The sequence below is a fragment of the Emys orbicularis genome, chromosome 7, assembly GCF_028017835.1.
Source record: "Emys orbicularis isolate rEmyOrb1 chromosome 7, rEmyOrb1.hap1, whole genome shotgun sequence".
NCBI classification, from domain to species: Eukaryota; Metazoa; Chordata; order Testudines; family Emydidae; genus Emys; species Emys orbicularis.
In genome coordinates, this window is record NC_088689.1 from 29,992,504 (window position 1) to 30,015,271 (window position 22,768).

The 22,768-nt window shown below is 39.8% G+C and overlaps 1 protein-coding gene across 1 annotated transcript in view; it reads left to right on the forward strand.

The window, feature by feature from the left end:
• Nucleotides 1–22,768, forward strand: part of ADGRA1 (adhesion G protein-coupled receptor A1) — a 491,306-nt gene that overhangs the window by 240,847 nt on the left and 227,691 nt on the right. Inside the window, exon 7 of the mRNA XM_065407945.1 lies at nucleotides 6,891–7,104. Coding sequence (XP_065264017.1) covers nucleotides 6,891–7,104 — 214 coding nt within the window. The remainder of the gene's footprint in view (nucleotides 1–6,890; nucleotides 7,105–22,768) is intronic.

A 22,768-nucleotide genomic window follows, 5' to 3' on the forward strand; every position in this document is an offset into this window, starting at 1 on the left:
GTCTGGAGCACATGACTTATGAGGAGAGGCTGAGGGAACTGGGATTGTTTAGTCTCCAGAAGAGAAGAATGAGGGGGGATTTGATAGCAGCCTTCAACTACCTGAAGGGAGGTTCCAAAGAGGATGGAGCTCGGCTGTTCTCAGTGGTGGCAGATGACAGAACAAGGAGCAATGGTCTCAAGTTGCAGTGGGGGAGGTCCAGGTTGGATATTAGGAAACACTATTTCACTAGGAGGGTGGTGAAGCACTGGAATGCGTTACCTAGGGAGGTGGTGGAGTCTCCTTCCTTGGAGGTTTTTAAGGCCCGGCTTGACAAAGCCCTGGCTGGGATGATTTAGTTGGGAATTGGTCCTGCTTTGAGCAGGGGGTTGGACTAGATGACCTCTTGAGGTCCCTTCCAACCCTGATATTCTATGATTCTATGATTCTATGCAGGTGGTGTTGGCAAGAGGGCTTTGGCTTCTTCAACAACAAGCTGATGTTCCAAGAAAGGGGATTGCTGTACTGAGATGGACTCCATATATCAAATACTCAGAGGAGCATCTTTGGATGTTGTCTGGCTAACCTGATAAGGAGAGGTTTAAACTAGGTCCTATGGGGGTTGTGACAAAAATCCAGCCAAAGCACATCTAGGCTAAACTAACAAAGACAAGAGGAGGGGGCTAATTTCTGGAGAAGGGTGTAGAAATCACAACTGCATTATAAAGGCAAAAAGAAAAGCAACAGGGCAGTCTGCAAAATGTCTTTGATGCCTGTATACAAATCCAAGGAGTATGGGAAACAAGCAGGATGAATGGGAAGTCGTGGTATATGAAGAAAATTATGACTTAATTGGCAACACATAAACTTGGTGGGAAAACTCGCATAATCGGAGTACCAGGATTGAGGGATATAGCTTGTTCCAAAAGGATAGGTATGGGGGAAAAGGAGGAGGTGTTGCACTATACATCAAGAATGTGTACGCTTGCTCCGAGGTCTAAGGGGAAGTGAGCGACAGACCTACTGAGAATCTCTGGGGAGGATAACAAGGGAAAAGAACAGTAGTGAAGTTGTGTTGGGGATCCATTAAAGACCACCAAATCAGGAAGAGGAAGTGGATGAGTCATTCTACAAGCAGGTAACAAAATTAGCTAACACACATGAACTGGTATTCATGGGATATTTTAACTTCCCTCATTTCTGTTGGAAGACTATGGCAGCAAAACATAATACGTCCTGAAAATTCCTAGAATATGTAGGGGACAGCTTTCTGATTCAGAAAGTTGAGGAAACAACTAGGGCATTGTTTTGGATCTGGTTTTGACCAACAGGGATGAATTAGTTGCAAACTTGAAGGTGGTCTTGGGAGGTGGAATTTGGGAGGAAGTGATCATGATCTAATAGAATTCAAGATCCTATGGAAAGTAGGACATGAGAACAGCAAAACAAGAACACTAGACTTCAGAAAGGCAGAGTTTACCTGACTCAGAGAAATAGTAGGAAAGGTCCCATGCAAAGACCAATTAGGAATAAAATGTGTTGAAGGGGGTTGGCAGTTTTTAAAAGATGTAATACTAGAGGCTCAACATCAAGCTATTCCAATGCAGAGGAAAGATAAGAAGAGCCCCAGGAGGCCAATGTGGCTGCAAAAGGAGCTTTTTTAGCTATCTAAAAACCAAAAGGGATACCTACAGGAAATGGAAGGAGGGGCATGTCATCAAGGAAGTGTACACGGTAATAGTGCAAGTGTGTAGGGACAAAATCAGGAAAGCTAAGGCAAACAATGAGTTACAGCTGGCAAAAAATGTTAGAGACAACAGGAAGGGGTTCTTCAAATATGTCAGACAAAGAAATGGATCATGGATGGTGTGAATTTGTTGCTCAATAGAGAAGGTGAGCTGGTAACAGAAGATGATAGGAAGGCAGAGCTGCTGAGTGCCTATTTTGTTTCAGTCTTCTCACAAAAAATGACATGTGATTGGACAACTAGTGAAATTATCATAGACAATAAAGGGAAAGGGATGCAGATCGGGATAAGTAAAGAACACATCAGATATCTTCTGACGAATTTGAATGAATTCAAATCAGCAGGTCTGGATGCTATTAACCCAAGGGTACTGAAGGTATTAGCTGAAGAAATCTTTGAGTCACTGGCAATAATATTTACAAACTCATGGATGATAGGAGAGGTCCTGGAAGACTGTAGAAGGGCTAACCTACTGCCCATCTTTAGAGAGGGGCAAAAAGGAGGAGCCGGGGAACTATAGACCAGTCAGCCTGACTTTGTTACCTGTGAAGCTACTAGAGCAATGTATAAAACATTCAATTTGTGAATACCTGGAGGATGAAGGGGTAATCTTCAGCAGCCAGCATGGCTGCTACTAAGAACAAATCATACCAAATCAGCTTGATTTTCTTCTTTAACAGTGTAACTGGTTTGGTAGATGGGGGAATGAGGTGGACATAATATATGTGGACTTCAGCAAGGCTTTTGACACAGTCCCATTGGACATTCTGATAAGTAAGCTGGAGGAAATGCAGGTTTGACAGAGCTACCAATGAGTGGATATATAATTGGTTAAACAACTGCAAACAAAGAGTAGCTATTAATGGAATGATGTTGGATTGGAGGGAGGTCTCAAGTGGGGTTCCACAGGGAGCTGTTCTGTGTCTGGTGTTGTTTAACATCTTTATTAATGACCTGGATGTAGGTATAGAGAACATACTGATCAAGTTTGCAGATGAGATAAAGCTAGGGTGGGGTTGCCAGTACTGTGGAGAATAGAGCTAAAATTCAGAGGGATCTTGATAAGTTAGAGAACTGGGCTATAGACAACAAAATGAAATTCAACAAAGACAAATTTAAGGTGCTACACTTAAGGAAGAAAAACCAAATGCACAAATGCAGAATGGGAGGAAACTGGTTTGGCAGCAGCACTGCTGAGAAGGATCTGGGAGTTGTGGTGGATCACAGCCTCAACATGAGTCAGCAATGCGATGCTATTCCAAAAAAAGCAAATGCAATTTTAGGTTGCATTAACAGAGGCATAGCATGCAAGTCACAGGAGATGATAGTACCACTCTATTTGGTGCTGGTTAGGCCTCAGCTGGAGAACTGTGTCCAATTTTGGTCACTAATATGTAGAAAGGATGTAGAGAAACTGGAAAGGATCCAGAGGTGAGAGACAAAGATGATCAAAGGGATGGAATGAAAGCCATATGAGCAAAGGCTAAAGGAACTGGGGATGTTTAGTTTGGAAAAGAGGAGATTAAGTGGGGACATGATAGCAGTCTTCAAATACTTGAAAGGCTGCCATAAAAAAAGATAGAGTAAAGTTGTTCTCTTTTGCCACAGAAGCCAGGACAAGAGGCAATGTGTTCAAACTACGTCATAGCAGATTTAGGTTAAATCTCATGAAAAACTTCTTAACTGTATGAACAGTAGGACAATGGAACTGCCTCAGGAGGTTGTGAAAGCCTATTCACTGGAGGTTTTCAAAAGGAGGCTGGATAGCCATCCATCTTGGATGGTTTAGACACTCAAATCCTTCATCTTGGCAAGGGGGTAGACTAGATGACCATTGTGGTCCCTTTTAACCCTATGATTCTATTCTATATTATCGGCCTCTCATCTCCTTTGCATGTGCCTGGCTGTGAAATGAACATTTTATTTACTGTAGTATTTTCCAATAATCATATAATAGTCTTGCCTCAACCTATTTAAAGATATTTGAGCTGCCAAAACTGAAAATATGTGGGTAGTTTATAGGCATACATTTTATTTAAGTGCTTTTAATATTGGGGTTGATGGAAGCTAGAATTTTATACACTTTGTTCAATTTGCAATATATTATTCAGACTAAAACACTTGGGCATATTTAAAGATTTAGCAAATCTATTAGTTTAATCAGGTGAATAACTACTCCACAGCGACCCACTGATTGTGGGGCTTTTAGTGGGCAGCAGGCTTGCAGTTTGAACAACCAATATTCTGAAGCATTCCATAGGTAGTTTTATCATTGCCCAAAATATATTTAAAGATGTGCTACAGCAAATGAACATGGTTTCATTTTGGCAGTCCTTGTAATATTTTTAAAGAACAATTTAAATGCACTGAAACCTTGTTTTTAGGTTGTTAGATGTCCTGTTTGTACTGTAAAAGACACAAATGTCAAAAGTACTGGATACAGGTTGGTGAATCATTTCTGCGATGTGGTTTATTTCTCATGGTAAATGAGGTTTGCTGACTGTGACATTTTGGGGACTACTCAGATCAACAAGGGGTTGTGTCACTGCCTGCCCTGTAACCCTGAGAGCCTTTGTTTGTTTGTTATGGTTCGGATCCCTGACACCAGTAGTAGCCATCCCACAAGCATAAGGTCACACCCTGGTGCTTAGCAGCCCAGTTACTCTTTGCAGGGTAACTCCAACAGCCCTTCCAGTCCCTAGTCTGTGCAAATATTTCTTCTGTGAGTTCTTAACTACCAGACCTCAGGCCGTTCCCCTTTGGTTCCTCACCCCAGAAGGGGTGAAAACCTGACCCCAGTTATCAGCTCCATTTGGCATACACACTGCACACAGTTTGCACACCAGCGACCTGCTTGGGATAAAAATAAACAAAAAGTTTATATAATAGGGGGAAAAAATCACACATTGAATGGTGAGATCGTAAGGGAAAGCAAACATAAAAGTTGCACAGAAAATAAAGATAGAGACAACCTCAGGCTTTACACTTTCTTAGGTAAAATGTCTTTTCTAATAAGAGTTACCTATTGCCTTAAAACAATTTCCCAGCATATCCCCTAGTTGTAGGAGGGATCCACTGTTCATGAGCATCCTCCTTTCTCGAGACTGTCCCCCAAGTTCTGGAAAAAAGCTTAAATCCCAAATCTGCTTTTTAAAAGGCTTTTTTCTTTCTCTTCTCCCCTCCCCGCTCCCCGAGTCCACCGTGACTCATGGTTAATCAGAATGGGGAAATTCCCTCCTGATTTGATGTTCAGGAGTCAAGATATTCTTTTCAATTTTGAGTTGTCTAAATGTCTTTCCATGAACTCTAGTGGTCCACCATTGTCCTTTCCAGGACTGGACAACAGATAGTTACTTGAAGCTTGTTGCATGTAAACAACTGCCTTGGCAGGTGCCCCTCTCTCCTTAGCTGCTCACCATCCTGCTGTGAAGTGTAATTGAATTTGTGCCAGAGATTAGGAGCACAATTTTCTATATACAAAAATACATACATTCATAACCAGTCTTGACCATCAAGTTCAGAACATTACAGGCTTTCATAAAGGACCTTAATTAATATGTTTTTATTGTACAACACCACAGTATACAATCAGTTGGTTTAACTGATCATTTTGGGGGTTAAAACCTTCTGTTCCACCCTTAGGGTGTCTGGACCATAATTGCCCCACTGACTAAGGTTCGCTAGAATAGTTTTATTGGCTTTTCCATTAATCACTCAAACGTACAATCTACAGTATTCATGGTAAAAAAAATCATTGCGTAGGAGGACATAATTTACTGGGCAAAAGAGGAATTTTATTTTAGTCTGGGTAAATTTCCATCTGGTAGTCTCCAAGATGGTAAACTTTTTTTCAAGCATTTAAGGAGGAGAATTTCAGATTACCAGATGATTTTGAATGCATCCTTTTAACTCAAATGTATGGCAACATTTTTCAGAAAATGGAACTGAATCCAAAAACCAGCATTCTCAGTTGTTAAATACAACTTAATTCCTTTCTTTGCTCTTCCTCCTTCTCAGTGGTTGTGGCAACCATTGTATGTCTTTAATTTTTGTTAAAGTTTTGTTAATTCTTTTTTCAATACAGCTTTGCAAGAGTAATAATTTACATATTTAAAAACAAACTCTCATTTGTCCTGTTTTGCTTTAATAATCAGCAATAACAACTTTATACTGTGCGTGGGTGGCTATAACAATCTGTGGATTTAGCCATTGTGGTTGCCAGCTGATCGCATAGGTGAACTGTGAAGAAAACAAATTTACCTTTTGCTCCAAGTTATGGTTAACCTAAAGGAGAGTTTACATTGGAAGTGAGTTGTCTTAGGGAGCATGTCTTTTAAAGTTAGCTCCAGCAGACATAGACAATCATCAGCTGACAAACAGTTCAGCAGGTCTGATTATAGATGGTCCTTGATAGACAACATCTTTAAGTCTAAGATGTGACCTTAAACATAGCTGCACTCTGTGTGTTTCGCTAGTTGTAGAGAAAATATATTTTCCCCACAAAAAAAACTGATTATTCATGCTAGGAACTAAGTAGTGGGGCAAATCATGATGAAGCTGAAGTTCAGTTCCTTGGAAGCTGCTATCCCTAGCTGTGGGTTTGAGAAGCAGCTTCAGCCTTAATTGTGAGGAACACTGCATCTATGTAAGCAGATCCAATAGCTCCTTCCCCAACTCACCCTCATCAGTTCCCTCTGTCTCAGCATATTTTGGGATGGTGCAGAGCCCATCTTCACAATGCACATGAGGCACAAAAGTCACCTTGGGCACCCATTGTGCCATTGCTTCCTGGTAAAAGCAATGCAGAGGCAATGAATTAATTAACTTCAGAGAATTCCAATCAATGAAATTGGTCAAATGAAATTCTGTGCATGATGGGTGCAGTATTATACATGGTGTGTAGCCAGTATTGTATTTTTATTGCTTTATGCAAGAAAAGCAGTAATATATGGAGAGTGATATTTTATTGCATATTTTGTCCTGTGAATGAAAAATGTTTGATCTTATCTGAAAGCGTTAAATGATAGAACACTTGATTTCTTCCATAATGCATGCTGACACTTGTAGAAATAATAGCTATTAACAAAATCCAAGCACTTTTTAAAAAGCACACTATGGACTGTTTGCCATTCCTTAAATAACAGGAAAATATTTTTTTCTACAGCTGGACCTTTGGAACTGCCTCTTTTTGAACTGATACCATCACAAAGGCAGGTGGTTTTTCATGGAGACCGCTTGCCATTTCAGTGCACTGCAACATATGTTGACAACACTACCCAAGTACACTGGTACCATGATGGTCATCTTATTGAAACTGATGAAGAGAGTGGCATATTTGTGGAGGACAGCATAATACACGACTGCTGTTTAATTACACGGTAATGTATACACATTTTAGTGATATACAGTACTGCAGGCAGTGCGAACAAATGCAGAATAAGTAACAAGCCTAACAGGAATGTGCGGAAAGATTAGTTTGATTTGGTGAAATGGAGTGTTCCATATGCATGGTGATGAACCTTAAGAGATAGAGGCATGGAATCTCCATATCTATACGTGGATGCATATTCTAACCCTCATTTTTCTAGTCTACATGCTACCATATTCAGATTAGAACTTGAAGAATCACTGAGAAAATGTTGGTGTCTCTGACTTGCTCTGGAATTGGGAGCTAGAGAAAACTCCAAGGTAGTGATTGGTGGCTCTGACACATAGGGTGATGTAAGGAATGGAAAAAAATTAAATAAGTTTTAATAACTCAGTAGCCTAGGAGAACTTTAACTCTTAGCCAAACCACTTTTTGCTGAGACAACCCGAAACAGCAAAGTGGGATCCAGCTATAAAGCACTATAAATAGAAGAGATTGGATTAATTTATTTAGGATCCAGCGCATTATATACTATTATGATGGTTGTCTTACAGTTACTTTTGTTAGATAATCTTGTCTTTTGCATCTGATTAGTACCTGTCTTTACAGGTCTCTACAATCTTAGATATGACCATCCTCCGATATCCTCAGATGTTTTAGATGTGAAAAAATGTTGAAAGCATAGAGTAGCATACAATTGAAATAAAAGATTGATTGCATAAAAAACATTTTAAAAATAGCAACTAATAAAAAGATTGTCTGATAGTGAACCTACCATGTTGGCTTGTGCCTCTGTTTTGTCTTTTAGTTTTTCCCTCCCTTTATTTTTATTCATATATTTATTTTTGGTTCCCATCATGATGGCAAAAACTAGCTCTGAAAGCAGCTAAACTCTTGCAAATATCCTTTCAACAGATCCCTGGCCAGTTTCCCTATGTGATCAGGAAGAATCAATCCTTCAAGGCTATTTGTATTCTTTACCACCACCTTTCTCTGTCTAAAAAACACAGTGAAAGTAACCATACTAATTTCTTTTTGTAACATCATTAATTTATTTCCACCTCAACCACTTTCTATTAATGTAATTTACCCAAAATGCTTCTTGAACTGTTAAACTAAGGTTATGGAAGGGTTGTTTTGTATATAATAAATTGCTTCCAAACCATTTGGCGCTTTCCTGCTTTAGTGATTTTTGCTGGGTCTCCTTATTGGCGATTTGACCCCATTTGGTTTTTGATAGATGGAGAGGTGTGGAAGTGATCTATTCTTTCATCTATTAACTTGTAATAGCAATGTCAAGGGGTGTAATGGATAATGAACAAGAATATTATACCAATTAATATGGTAATGCCAAGTGTATGAGCTGGTATAGTGCTGCTAAATCACTTTAATTTAAGCATGTGCTCCTTATTTCCATGATATCAGTATTAAGAGACATACTGTTAATTACCATCATTACACTCTTCAACCAAATTATATCTTATACTATATGAGCAATTTGTAGGAAGGAAGAGGGTCATAGTACACTGAAGTATTAAATTGTCTGATCATATTAGGGTCTGCAAAATTGCTACTGCTTCCTCTTTAAAAAGTTAGTTTATGGAGCAATCAAACTGAATTTATTTATGATTGCTAGCTTTTTGTCCAATGATAAAATACAAATCTATGCCTATAGTAATATTTTAATAAAGATTACTGAGCTTCTGTCTACCATTTAAAGGGTACTCTTAAACAGATGCTTGAAATTACCATGTTATAATAGTGTATGGAATATTGATGGATTGGAAACATTTATGCTATTTGCTGATGGACTGTAGACTAGAAAGTTTCTTTTTTTAAACTGGTACAATGCTAAAGGCATATGATATACATTATCAAAATGACTCTGCTATGGTATTTTCAGAATATTTAAAAATTGGACGCTTAAAACAAATTATTTTAATTACTGACTATATTTTCTCTGTTGGTTATATATTTCACCTTTTTTATCCATTACAGCCCCTATCCAGTAATACTTCAGTTTGTTCTATGTCAGGGCCCCAATCCTGCTGGAATAGTGCTGCCATTGAACTCATGGCTCTGTGTGGGTGCTGAGGCCCATCAAAACGGAGCTCATTGTAGCATCAGGGCTCACCGTTGCTTATGAGTGCAGTGCTGTTGAAACTGGTCTCTCTCTTGTTCTTCTGTTATTTTATTATTATTAAACAAAACTATTTTTCAAATAATTGTTTAAAAAAAATCACAGACACAAACACAAAGATGTTTGGACTGTGCAAACAGGTATTAAAAATACATTAGTAAAATCACTTGACAGCATTTTCTAAGTTTTATGTCATTTTCATGCACACTGTATAGAATGGTTTTATTTATATTTGCTGCAGTTATTATTACTGTGTATTACTGTAGTGCTTAGGGTCCCCAGTCATAAACTACCACTTTTGATAGGCATTGTACAACTCTAAACAAAAAGTCCCTCCCCTGAGGAACTCACATAGTATCAGTACATAAATAAAACTACTCCTTCCAGCAGTTCTTAGAGTACTACATACTGCCCTCCTGTGCATGCAGCTCCCATTGAAATCCATTCCATTCCTGTGATTGCACTGAGGGCAGAATTTGACCCATAATGCTTAGCAGCTTATAGTTCTACTTCTAAGGCTGACTTTGAACAAAGAGGTGATGCTCCAAAAGCAACTTGTTTAAACAGTTGTAGATTATTATTTTATTTGGTAGCTCCAGATTTTCAGATATTTGTAGACATGGATTTGTAACACAAATAGCTTACTAAATCTTTCCATTTTATTAATTGGCAACATGCAAGGATAGAATATCCAAATACATATTTATGTCTCCTATGGTAAAGCAGAATAAAATAAACACTTTTTGTGTGTGTTAATTATAGATATTTGAAACCATATTCTGTCTTGTGATATTTTTCTTGGCAACGGGCATTTCCTGATGGGATATTCAAAAGGGTGTTTTCAATTCTGCTGCTAGCTCACATTTACCATATCTTGCCAACAATAATAGTATTTGATTTTGCTCATGTTAAACTTTCTGTCATTATTCCTGTATGTGTGTGTATATATACATATATATGTATGTCATATCCATACATAAAAATGTAACTGTAATACGGAACTAATTTCCTATCATCAGTGAACTGATGTAAGAGAAATTGACTTGTGTTTGTACCATGGCAGTGCTAGTTTCTTAGGGCTAGACCATTAGATTGGGGCCTACCTCATGGTAAGAGGCAGCACAATAACACGCGATCTCTGGAGCAGCCCACAAGGGAGACTGACTCACTTGAGCACCATCCTCCTCCTGATCTCCTCACTTTTCTGGGGAGGGTGTCACAGTATTTGCTCACTGATACACTGGCGTAACGAAAACTTACAGGTGTGAGTGGAGTCTAGGCTCCAACTACTCCCTTCAATACTTCCCACCCACCTTTGGGGTGAGGGTGGGAAATGTAGTCTGCTTCCCATTTTCACAGGAAGCTATAATACAGTGCATTAGCACAAGGGAGTAAGGGAGATGACTAATGCTCCCTGTATTCCCTGCTGCTTGCATGCAAGGTGGGCCACAATCTGGCCCTTAGTTTGTAGAGAAAATAAATCCAATGGTTTGTTATAGTAGCCACCCTTTTACTGATGACTTAGCTATTGGGGGGTTTTAGGACTTTTTTAAAAATTGGGATTTTAAATGAAACTGGGGAGACAATTTTAAGTAAAGGTGTAAAATAAAGAGCAGGATTGATATATAGACAGTGAAGACATTAGTACTCTGATTTATAGTGTTGTCTCATTTTTGTCCCATTCTATTTGCTGTCCTTTGAGATTACACACATGGATAGAGGAGGTTTTGGAATTAAGTGATAAACTTAACCTTAACAAGTCACTGGGACCAGATGGCATTCACCCAAGAGTTCTGAAAGAACTCAAATGTGAAGTTGCGGAACTATTAACTAGGGTTTGTAACCTGTCCTTTAAATCGGCTTCTATACCCAATGACTGGAAGATAGCTAATGTAACGCCAATATTTAAAAAGGGCTCTAGAGGTGATCCCAGTAATTACAGACCGGTAAGTCTAACATCAGTACCAGGCAAATTAGTTGAAACAATCGTAAAGAATAAAATTGTCAGACACCTAGAAGAACATAAATTGTTGGGCAAAAGTCAACATGGTTTCTGTAAAGGGAAATCGTGTCTTACTAATCTATTAGAGTTCTTCGAAGGGCTCAACAAACATGTGGACAAGGGGGATCCAGTGGACATAGTGTACTTAGATTTCCAGAAAGCCTTTGACAAGGTCCCTCACCAAAGGCTCTTACGTAAATTAAGTTGTCATGGGATAAAAGGGAAGGTCCTTTCATGGATTGAGAACTGGTTAAAAGACAGGGAACAAAGGGTAGGAATAAATGGTAAATTCTCAGAATGGAGAGGGGTAACTAGTGGTGTTCCCCAAGAGTCTGTCCTAGGACCAATCCTATTCAACTTATTCATAAATGATCTGGAAAAAGGGGTAAAAAGTGAGGTGGCAAAGCTTGCAGATGATACTAAACTGCTCAAGATAGTTAGGACCAAAGCAGACTGTGAAGAACTTCAAAAAGATCTCACAAAACTAAGTGATTGGGCAACAAAATGGCAAATGAAATTTAATGTGGATGAATATATAGTAATGCACATTGGGAAAAATAACCCAAACTATACATACAATATGATGGGGGCTAATTTAGCTACAACAAATCAGGAAAAAGATCTTGGAGTCATCGTGAATAGTTCTCTGAAGACGTCCACGCAGTGTGCAGAGGCAGTCAAAAAAGCAAACAGGATGTTAGGAATCATTAAAAAAGGGGATAGAGAATATATTATTGCCCTTATATAAATCGATGGTACGCCCACATCTGGAATACTGCGTACAGATGTGATCTCCTCATCTCAAAAAAGATATACTGGCACTAGAAAAGGTTCAGAGAAGGGCAACTAAAATGATTAGAGGTTTGGAACGGGTCCTATATGAGGAGAGATTAAAGAGGCTAGGACTTTTCAGCTTGGAAAAGAGGAGACTAAGGGGGGATATGATAGAGGTATATAAAATCATAAGTAATGTGGAGAAAGTAGATAAGGAAAAGTTATTTACTTATTCCCATAATACAAGAATTAGGGGCCACCAAATGAAATTAATGGGAAGCATGTTTAAAACAAATAAAAGGAAGTTCTTCACACAGCGCACAGTCAACTTGTGGAACTCCTTGCCTGAGGAGGTTGTGAAGGCTAGGACTATAACAGGGTTTAAAAGAGAACTGGATAAATTCATGGAGGTTAAGTCCATTAATGGCTATTAGCCAGGATGGGTAAGGAATGGTGTCCCTAGCCTCTGTTTGTCAGAGGGTGGAGATGAATGGCAGGAGAGAGATCACTTGATCATTACCTGTTAGGTTCACTCTCTCTGGGGCACCTGGCATTGGCCACTGTCGGTAAACAGGATACTGGGCTAGAAGGACCTTTGGTCTGACCCAGTACGGCCGTTCTTATGTTCTTATGACTCCAATCCTGCAAACCCTTAGGCACACAAGTAAAATTGAGGGCTATTTGCACATATAAAGTGATTTACATGTGTAAATTTTTCAGGATTATAGCTTATGAAATGGCTTGGTAACACTTAGGTGTTAGGTTTGATAGTTTATGATAAATTATAAGAATTCTAGGAGACTACACATTATTCTACACATTACCAGCACTTTTCTAAAACTGTTCTTTTTGTTTTGTTTTCCATTGGCTGGGCAGATAATGTTATTTTTTACAAAAAAAATTCTCTTCCAGCTCAGGACAGTTTTATTTCCAGGTAAAAGCTGCCTTTCTGCTAACAGAAGAGTTATGTAAAGCAAACAACAACTATCTCCTCACACTTTAACCCATTTTTGTACTTTATTGTTCTGAGGGGTTGCCAGTATGCAGGTACTGCAATTATATATTAGCATTTATCATTTTTTAGATTTTCTGTTCAAAGAGAAAATATTGTAGTTGTCAAGAATCCATCAGCTCCTCAGTAATGAGAGAATTTTTTTTCCAGATAATTGCATTATTTACCCAACAGACTCTAATGACTACTTTAGAGATTCTTTGTTCTATCCTGTAAATACTTATTTAGACACTGTTTAGAAGCACTTATTTCATTGAGGCTTTAATAGTTGCTGTGGGGCTATTATGGTCTGTGAGGCTCTTTTTGAAAACAGTGAATTGTGCAGTAGGTTAAGAACCGATGAAAGTAGATGTTAATGGGAAAACTAGCATGCCCTTAACTGAAGCCGAGATAGTAGGTGCTATTAGAAGACATATTATTCACATCATCTAAGTATTTGATCATCATGCTATGTAGATCCAAATGCCACCTGGAATTTATGCTGATATGTCCCAACCATGAACCATTGCAAATGATAGTTTTCCTTTTAAAATGTGTCCAAAGTATAGAGCTATGAGCTGCCATAGATGTACATTGAGAGAATTTAGAATACATTACCAAAAGGAAATATGCCTAGGAATCTGAGCTCTTCATGCACGTAGCATTTCCTCATGCTTTCTCAGCAGAGTCCTCTGCATATGTTGTGATGAGCTGTCTTGCATTTCCTCATGCTTTCTCAGCAGAGTCCTCTGCATATGTTGTGATGAGCTGTCTTGGACTGAGTGTTAATGATTAAGGAAACAGGAAACACCTGTTTGAGACAATGAAGAACAAAATCACCACTGATCCTTCAAGAGATGCAAGGGTAGGAGAAAAAAGGGAGTGAAATAAAATTCTGCAAAGTGCTAAGAGCATATTCCTTAAAGCTCCTGTTCCTGGAGGAAAGTGATTAGATGTAAATCTCAGTTTTGATTTATTTTTTTAAAGTAAATTTATAATCCTCATGGTTGCTGAGGGAAGTTCAAAAATAGGACCCACAAAGACTCAAAAACCAGAAGGCAAATAAAAAGCTCAACACTTTTTACAAAATACATCATGATCTTAAAACCAATCTCATGGGTTTTTTTTAATATCTGACTCATTATTTATAAATTGTCGGGACTGACAATACTGCAGTTGGCAAAGGAATTTCATTGGGTGAGAGGAAGAGTTGCAAAAGCATGCTAACAAAATGAGGATGGGGCAAGGTGTGGCTGTTGAGAGAGAACACACAGTGGGCATCAAGACGTGCCAAGAGGTAGGCTGTCAGTTTCATGGCAATTTTGAGATCCAGAAGAAAGAATGACACATTTGCAGAAATTCTGGTAGAAAGGCAGTGGGGAACTAGTGATTTCCAGATTCTCTTACCAGTTTTTGGCAAAGTGCTAAACATACATTTCCTCTGGAAGAGATGTGAGTGAACTTGTGGTGGTGCTAATATGATAGGAGCATTTTGAGAGTTGTGTTCCAGAGATAAATAGATTGCAAACCAGATGCATAATTAGATGAGGCTGTATGAGTGTAAAGTGATGACAGAGTCTGGGAGACTTAATCTAGGCAAGACAAAAAGACAACAGTTGTGAGGATAAGAGGAGAGACCAAGAAATCTGATTCATCCCATAGATTTTTTTAGAAGGACTTTATGTACTGCTGTCTTCTTGATGGATGAGCAACTAAAGGGCATATTGAGAGGCAAGTGGTAATCAGCAGAAATTGTATAGTGCTGATATTTTATTTGTGCATCATTTGAGCAGCAATCTTGGGTTCTATTTGACGCTTAATTGCTGAACAGCTAGGTAAAGTGACTTAGCAAAGCAAAAAACCATTTAACTTGTAAATCAATGCTCCTCCACCGTTTTGAGGTTACCTTAAACTTCAGACTGTGCAACAAAGGATACTGAAAGCACAAAAAGTCCTAATTGCTAATACTTTTAGAAAAGAATCCCATCCACACAGTATTTTTAGACTGTAAACAATATTGTTAAAAATCAGTGCAGTTTCTTTAGAAGGACACAGACTTAAGGCTTAATTATCTGCAAAGAACAAGAGAGTTTTCACATTAATTAATTGAAAGAGTAATGTTAGGATTTTTCTGAAATAATCTGAATTGATTAAATAAAATCCAGTGACAAGAGAGACAATTTACCGTTTGTAACTTATTAAAGACGTGGGAATAGTTACTGTTAGCTATCTTAGGGCCCACTAATCTCCCTATGAGATGTACTTTGAATCTTGCACAATTGAATCTTCCAGCATGGAATGGTGGATGGGTCAGCTGCCTCTGTGGCACTGATCTCCCCTTCCCTCACTTCCCCCACCCACAAGCCATCAGCAGCATATCAGGTCTGGATCTGTGTGTGGAGATAGAGTTGGTCTGAACTGGAGGGTGGAGGTAGTGCACACTGTTCCCCACACAAGCCCCACGGGGAATCTGTGGAAAAGATAATAAGCCAACGCTTTGTTGCTTTGGGGCAGGGTCCTCTTCTGTGCCTGTGCCTGCATCTTTTAAACCAGGGCTCTTGGATATCCGGGAAGTCCCTGACAGTGAAGATCCAGTGCAGCTGCACTCATTAGCAATGGGGAATGGGAGTGCAGGAGCCCCCAAAGCTGAGGGGGACAAGGCCTCTCCAGGGATTGCCCAGACTCCTCCTGTAAGGCTATCCAGTGTCATACATCTTGTGTGACACTTGCTCATCTGGCAGCCCTGCCACACGTTCATTCCCAACCATAACTGCCAAGTGTTATGCAGCTTCATGTCCTACCCTCACCACTGCATGTAGCAGAGCACAGAGCAGGATGTTATGTCTGATACTCTGAAGTCTATGATTATAAGCCAATTATTTACAAATATGCAAATAAACTCTGGTATTTTTCATAAACGGTCACAGTTGGAACGGCACAAATCTTGGCCAATATGATCGTGTGTATTCCTCAGATTCTGGGGTCAGGACCACTACCTATTCCACCTGTAGCTTCTCTTATATTATAAATTCAGCTTCCTTTCTACTTAGAGCTGGTTTTTGTGGTGGTTGACTTGCTTTCTTTTTGAGGAACAGGGGTGTCTTATTTTAAACTTGACCACTTCAGCAGTATCCCTTTAAAACAATGATTTGGTTTTAGTTGAAGAGTTAACTTTCAATCTTTTATTCACTCATTTTTGCAGTGTAAAAGCCAGCAGTTTTGATCATTAGCTGTATATTGACTTAGGGGAGAATAGCACATTGTTTTTATGTCAGTACCAGGAGATAGTGTAAGTCTTGGTGTCCTTGTATATACTATTTTTCACTGTTACCAGGCAAACTGTACCTCTGACCTCTCCTTGTCTCTCCAAGTGCACCTTCTCTAGCTCTCACACCTTGAGCTGTTACCTGGCTCCCAGTGGCATCACACAATTCTCCAACTCTCAGACTGAGACCTGACTTGCAATTCCCCACGTATCAGCCATGATTACCGTAACACATCTGACATAGGCTCGGACCCTACAGTTCTGTTCTCTCTGGAGCAATGACAGTGTTAGTCATTGACCAAACAGCTTCCTTAAGGCAAAGTATCATCTATTTAGAACAAAGACATTTCTTAAAAACAATAAAACAGATTACATGCTGTCACATTTCAGGGCAACTGCACCTGTATTCCCTGTCGGTGGGCCAGCAAGAGCTCCTGCTCTTAGGCTGCTGGCCCTCCAGGTGTCATCTGTCTTGGGCGTCTGTCTTCTTCCAGACTTGGGTATTTCCCGGCTGTGCATTTTCCTGCCTACACTGTGAATTCCCCAGCAAGACAGATGGCCTCTGTAGGCCTGCTTGCCTTCTCCTGAGGCTATAAACCGCATAATTGCTCACAATTGTTACCACATAGCTCTTTCTGACAAGCACATTTATTCTTAAGGTGAAAGCATTAGAGAAAATGTGTAAAACAATAAAAGAACCTACATACATGCTAATAAACTTACCAGATATCATCCAACTCCATCAGTGACTCTGACAATCCTTCAAACCCAACCAAGGGGGTGTGGGGTTTTTTTGGTTTGTTTGTTTTTGTGGTTACAGGTTCATAACCATTTTAGCTCAGAGTAAGCACCTCTGTGAATCTCTGAGTCACTTCTTTATACAGTTTGGGAATTTGACCTGTCCTCATATGACAGGTTAGCAGCAGACAAAAGGTTCCCTCCCCCGGGAAAAGCTTCAAAAGGCTGAGTTCTTGCCTAATTGGAAGAATTACATTTTTATTCACTTCCCCCTAAAGATTTCCTGGGAAACCCACTTAACTTTTAAAAGTTCACATTGTTTCAAATAATGGTTTGAAGCTCAGCACTGCCCAGGGTTTCCATTAGCCAGGACTCCTCTCTAGAGACGTTACATACAATCCCACAATAACACATAACCATTTGCATTTTTAATACAGTGAATTAATCCAGTAGGGTTTAACTTAATTCAGTAAGGTCTGTCCGGGCTATTGTCATATCTGTCACATACATCTATCTTGCCAGGTATTTAACCAGCTGCCACATGGCCTCTCTCTGTCTCTCTATCTGAGCCTGTCAGGCCTCATTGAGAACATCCTGAGCAGCCCTTGGCAACTCACGACCCTGGCAAGAATCAAGACACTTTTTGACTGTTTATAGCCATTTGATCTGGCAACTCCCCACTCTGGCAAAACAAGACGTATAACATGTTGGAGACAGGATCTTTGAAGTCAACAGTTTGCCCCGTTGTCTTTCAAGTGTCTACCTAGATGTTCTTATCTGGGAAGTCATAGTATTGCTTCCCTGTTTGTTATTCCCATAGCCTTCTCTTGCTAAATCAATGCATTCACACAGGCAAGTCTTCTGACCCCAGTAACCCTCACTGACCAGGTTTCATACAGTATTCATAAATTAAATATAAATAAATAAAATAAAATAAATTAATTAATTAATGGAGATATCCTATCTCCTAGAACTGGAATGGACCTTGAAAGGTCATTGAGTTCAGCCCCCTACCTTCACTAGCAGGACCAAGTACTGATTTTGCCCCAGATCCCTAAGTGGCCCCCTCAAGGATTGAGCTCACAACCCTGGGTTTAGCAGGCCAATGCTCAAACCACTGAGCTATCCCTCCCCCCTTTTTCATAAATTGTTACATTTCAATATTCATAAGTACAAGTGATTAGATAGCAGCCCCACTTCAGCCACACTGCTGTACAAGCATTTGAACTACAAACATGAGAGAGAAATAATTTCAAATTAAAAAATTAGTTAATGTAGTGAACTGAGCATTGCCTTTTTCTGGCTAGTCCCAAAGGCCTGTAATCAAATAATCAAGAATCATCAAAAAGAGGTTAACACTTCTCATGAATCATCTGGGAAATGTTTTTACTTAAAAAGCTTTTTATGCAATTTTGACTCTGTTGGACTGATTGTCACAATGATATTTTTGTCTGATAACCTCTGCTAGTGCACAAGTCACAAGAACTATGCAAATGGAATAAAACTTTCTCTGGATACAATAGTCCAGTCTATAGAATACTACTTCTCTGAGAGCAAATGGAAGCTGTACAACAGGTCTAACTGCATTGTACCAAACGACTGCTGTGGCAGTCGAGTGGGTTCCAAAATAGCTGATTTTTTTTTTAAAGCAATAAAACAAACTATACCCTTCCCCCAAACCTTTCAACTAGCGAACCATTGGCTAATGAATAAATGTACAGTATACTTTAAAAAAACACCAGGCCAGATCCCGCCCTGGTAGTGCAGCTTTATAGCACTCTGCTGGTACAAAACCCAATTGTCAGATGATTTACCCAACCTTGGGGAATCCCTGAGTGGCTGGTAGCTGCTCTTTTGACAAGTTCTGTGTGGGCAAGGCTCTCTTATGTCCCAGCTAAATCTGGTTGCTGGGATAAATTAGAGCAGCCTGCCCTCCTGATGACTGCATTGGTACAGATTGGCTCCAGGAGGCTTAAGGCCACTTTTGCATGCAGCCCTTTGAGCACTCCGTAGCTACAGCTGAGTATCTGGGCTCTGAATATATCTGATGGGCTTAAAAAGCTAATCTGTCATGTGTACAGACAGTCAGTATGCAGCAGATTTCCCATTGCGCAGTGAGAAATTGCCACTTGTCTCCAATATTAATATTTCTGTGTTTATTATCTTATTTATGAGAAAGTATTTAAATGGACCAGCACACTGAGTCACAGAATCATTGACCCCTACTTTGAAAATAGATACCTCACCTTTGCCCAAGTACTTGGTGGCAGATGGAGCGTATTATTCTATGGCAATGTTTTAGACCATTGATGTCTCTTCAGTCAGTATCATTCATTTGAATAACAGAAATAAAACTAATGTACAGGATCATTTGTCTCCTGTGTTGAAGGTATATGTCTTATATTTTGGTCAACATATTTTTATTGTAATGCAGCAATAGATCATTTGCTCCATTCCATTAACATCTCTTAAATTTAATCCACAGGGTAGCACGGTCTTCTTAGTACATAAACCAAAGATGAGAAAGTTAGGCACTATTTAAATCACAATGAAACTTAATGTTTAATATATTAAATATTTTGAGTGTCTGGTTTTTCAACACATAGATTGAATTAAATGATTAGTTATGTATTTTATATATTTGATCAGAAGAAATAGAAAATCCAGTGTGTTGAAATTGCTATGACTTTGACAAATTGATTACACCTGGAATATATTTGCTAGACCTCTTCTGTGTTGCATAAAGACCCTGAATAAGTACTTTAATCTTCCTTTTCTCTTGCTGCTGCCTGACACAAATTTTCTTTAAAAATCCATCAGTTCTCTAAAGATATTTATTTCATGGGCAATTCTGACAATTTGTCAGAGAGATCAGGCTAGCAATATAAGTTAGTTTTAAATGCCCAGACTTGCACATTCTCTTTTGCTTTTCCATGCTTTAACCTTTTATCCTCTGTGAAAGACCGCATTCTAAGCAGCAGCAGACTTCAGGGATCATCATTTTTTTAAATTCTTTGTTAGTATTAATAATTTATGGAGGCTTGGATTAGATATAGGCTATGCAGGCTTTTTGCCTAAATTGTGGAAAACAATTCTCTGTGTCTGCCTGCCTGAAGAAGAGAGCCAGAAAAGTTAAAAAACTGTTCATGTTCCAATAATTTATTTTTGTTTCTCCCCTGTACAGAGATTGGTTCTTCCAGCGTTATACAGGAAATTAGGTCAGATTCTAAAACCTTTCTGAAGGAAAGATTATCAAAATAGGCTGCTGTAGCCTCCCCATGGTTGTTATTTTTTCTGACATGTAAATGACTATCAGAATGTAAGATAAATGTTGCTAAGGTATTACTTGGTGACAAGAAATGAGTAACTCTACATAACATGACCTAGTTCTATCTGCCTAATTCGTTATGCATAGTTATAACGAAGAAAATCTATGCTTCAAATGAAAATCTTTTGCCATAGGTTAACTGATTAAATGGGTATGCTTTCTGCCTGTATTAAGCTTCCTCACTTAGCAATGACCAACACTGCAGGCTGTTGTAGAGTATTATAACGACTTTTCATGGAATAGTTTGTTATATATTGTGGTTAATTTTCCAGCATGTCAATCATTACATTTGAGAGAGGACTCCTATCATGCATAAGTTCTCCCAACACAAAAAGGAGAATATATGTATATCCTTGTGATGTGGTTTGCAGACCCCTCACTAAGACTAAAGGAGTGATGGAGCAGTACTGGGCCAAGAAGGCCCTTCCCCTCAGCAGCTGCAGAGCATGCTCCAAATAGGGGACCAGTTTGAAATGGGACTCTGGCAATCAAGCTGCGGGGAGAGTGAAAGAGAGGCTGTATACAGGGAGGAAGACAGTTAGTACCTTCTAGGAAAGAGGAATACACAGGGGAAGGACTGTGGGTAAGGCCCAACCAGTCAGCCAGAGACCTGACCTCTTTTTCTCTCCCCTTCTCCCTGACAAGGAGGAAATCATTGAACACTGCAAAGCGAGCTGGGAAGCCCCAACTGACTATCTGAATCACTGAGACTGCTTGAGCAACCTTTTGTGAGGAGGGAAGCAGAGGGCTGTGACCATTCCCCAGACAAAGAGAGACCGGGGGCGGGGGTGGGGTTGGAAGAGGCCCAGAGGAGGCTGGTCTGGGGTATCAGCCAGAGGGAACAGACACATCCCTTGGGCTGGGACCATGTGAAGAGGTATCGCCCAGGTTGTGACGGGTTGGATCACAGAAACCCCCTTGGGAGCTGCCACCCAGTGTACCAAGACTACCCCTGCTTCTGTTTTCCCTGCCAGCTCAGGACTCCAGCACCCTGTCTTGCTGAGCCAGACACTTCCGTCTGCTCCAACACAGACCCAGGGTCTGAATCACTTGTCCCAAAGCTGCAAGTTTACCTGAAAACAGCTCCCAGAAGTGTGCTTGTCTTTAGCACTCAGATGCCCAACTCCCAATGTGGTCTAAACCCAAATAAATCCGTTTTACCCTGCATAACCCCCTTGGGAGCTGCCACCCAATGTGCAAAGACTACCCCTGCTTCTGTTTTCCCTGCCAGCTCAGGACTCCAGCAACCTGTCTTGCTGAGCCAGACACTTCCGTCTGCTGCAACACAGACCCAGGGTCTGAATCACTTGCCCCAAAGCTGCAAGTTTACCTGAAAACAGCTCACAGAAGTGTGCTTGTCTTTAGCACTCAGATGCCCAACTCCCAATGGGGTCTAAACCCAAATAAATCCGTTTTACCCTGCGTAAAGCTTATGCAGGGCAAACTCATAAATTGTTCGCCCTCTATAACACTGATAGAGAGATATGCACAGTTGTTTGCTCCCCCAGGTATTAATACATACTCTGAGTAAATTACTAAATAAAAAGTGATTTTATTAAATACAGACAGTAGGATTTAAGTGGTTCCAAGTAGTAACAGACCGAACAAAGTAAGTCACCAAGTAAAATAAAATAAAATGCGCAAATCTATGTCTAATCAAACTAAATACAGATAATCTCACCCTCAGAGACGCTTCAGTAAGTTTTTTCTCAGACTGGACACCTTCCAGGCCTGGGCACAATTCTTTCCCCTGGTACAGCTCTTGTTCCAGCTCAGGTGATAGCTAGGGGATTCTTCATGATGGCTCCTCTCTCCCTCTCTGTTCTCTTCCACCCCTTTATATATCTTTTGCATAAGGCGGGAACCCTTTGTCCCTCTGGGTTTCCACCTCCCCCCCCCCCCCCCCCCACACACACACACACTGGAAAAGCACCACGTTAAAGATGGATTCCAGTTCAGGTGACATGATCACATGTCACTGCAAGACTTCATTGCCCACTTGCCAGCACACACATATACAGGAAGACTAACAGGTAAACACAGCCATCTGCAGACAATGGTCCTTGTTAATGGGAGTCATCAAGCTTCCAAACCATCATTAATGGCCCACACTTTACATAATTACAATAGGCCCTCAGAGTTATATTTCATATTTCTAGTTTTAGATACAAGAGTGGTACATTTATACAAATGGGATGATCATACTCAGTAGATTATAAGCTTTGTAATGATACCTTACAAGAGACCTTTTGCATGAAGCATATTCCAGTTACATTATATTCACTTCTTATTATGTTTTTATAAAACCATATAGACTGCACAACGTCACACAGGTCTCCTTACCCTTCCCTCTGCCCCTAGTCCAACATAGAGAAGGACAGACTGTAACTTGGCTGCCAGACCCTGAGATTGCCTAACAAGGCCCCCTATCCCTCC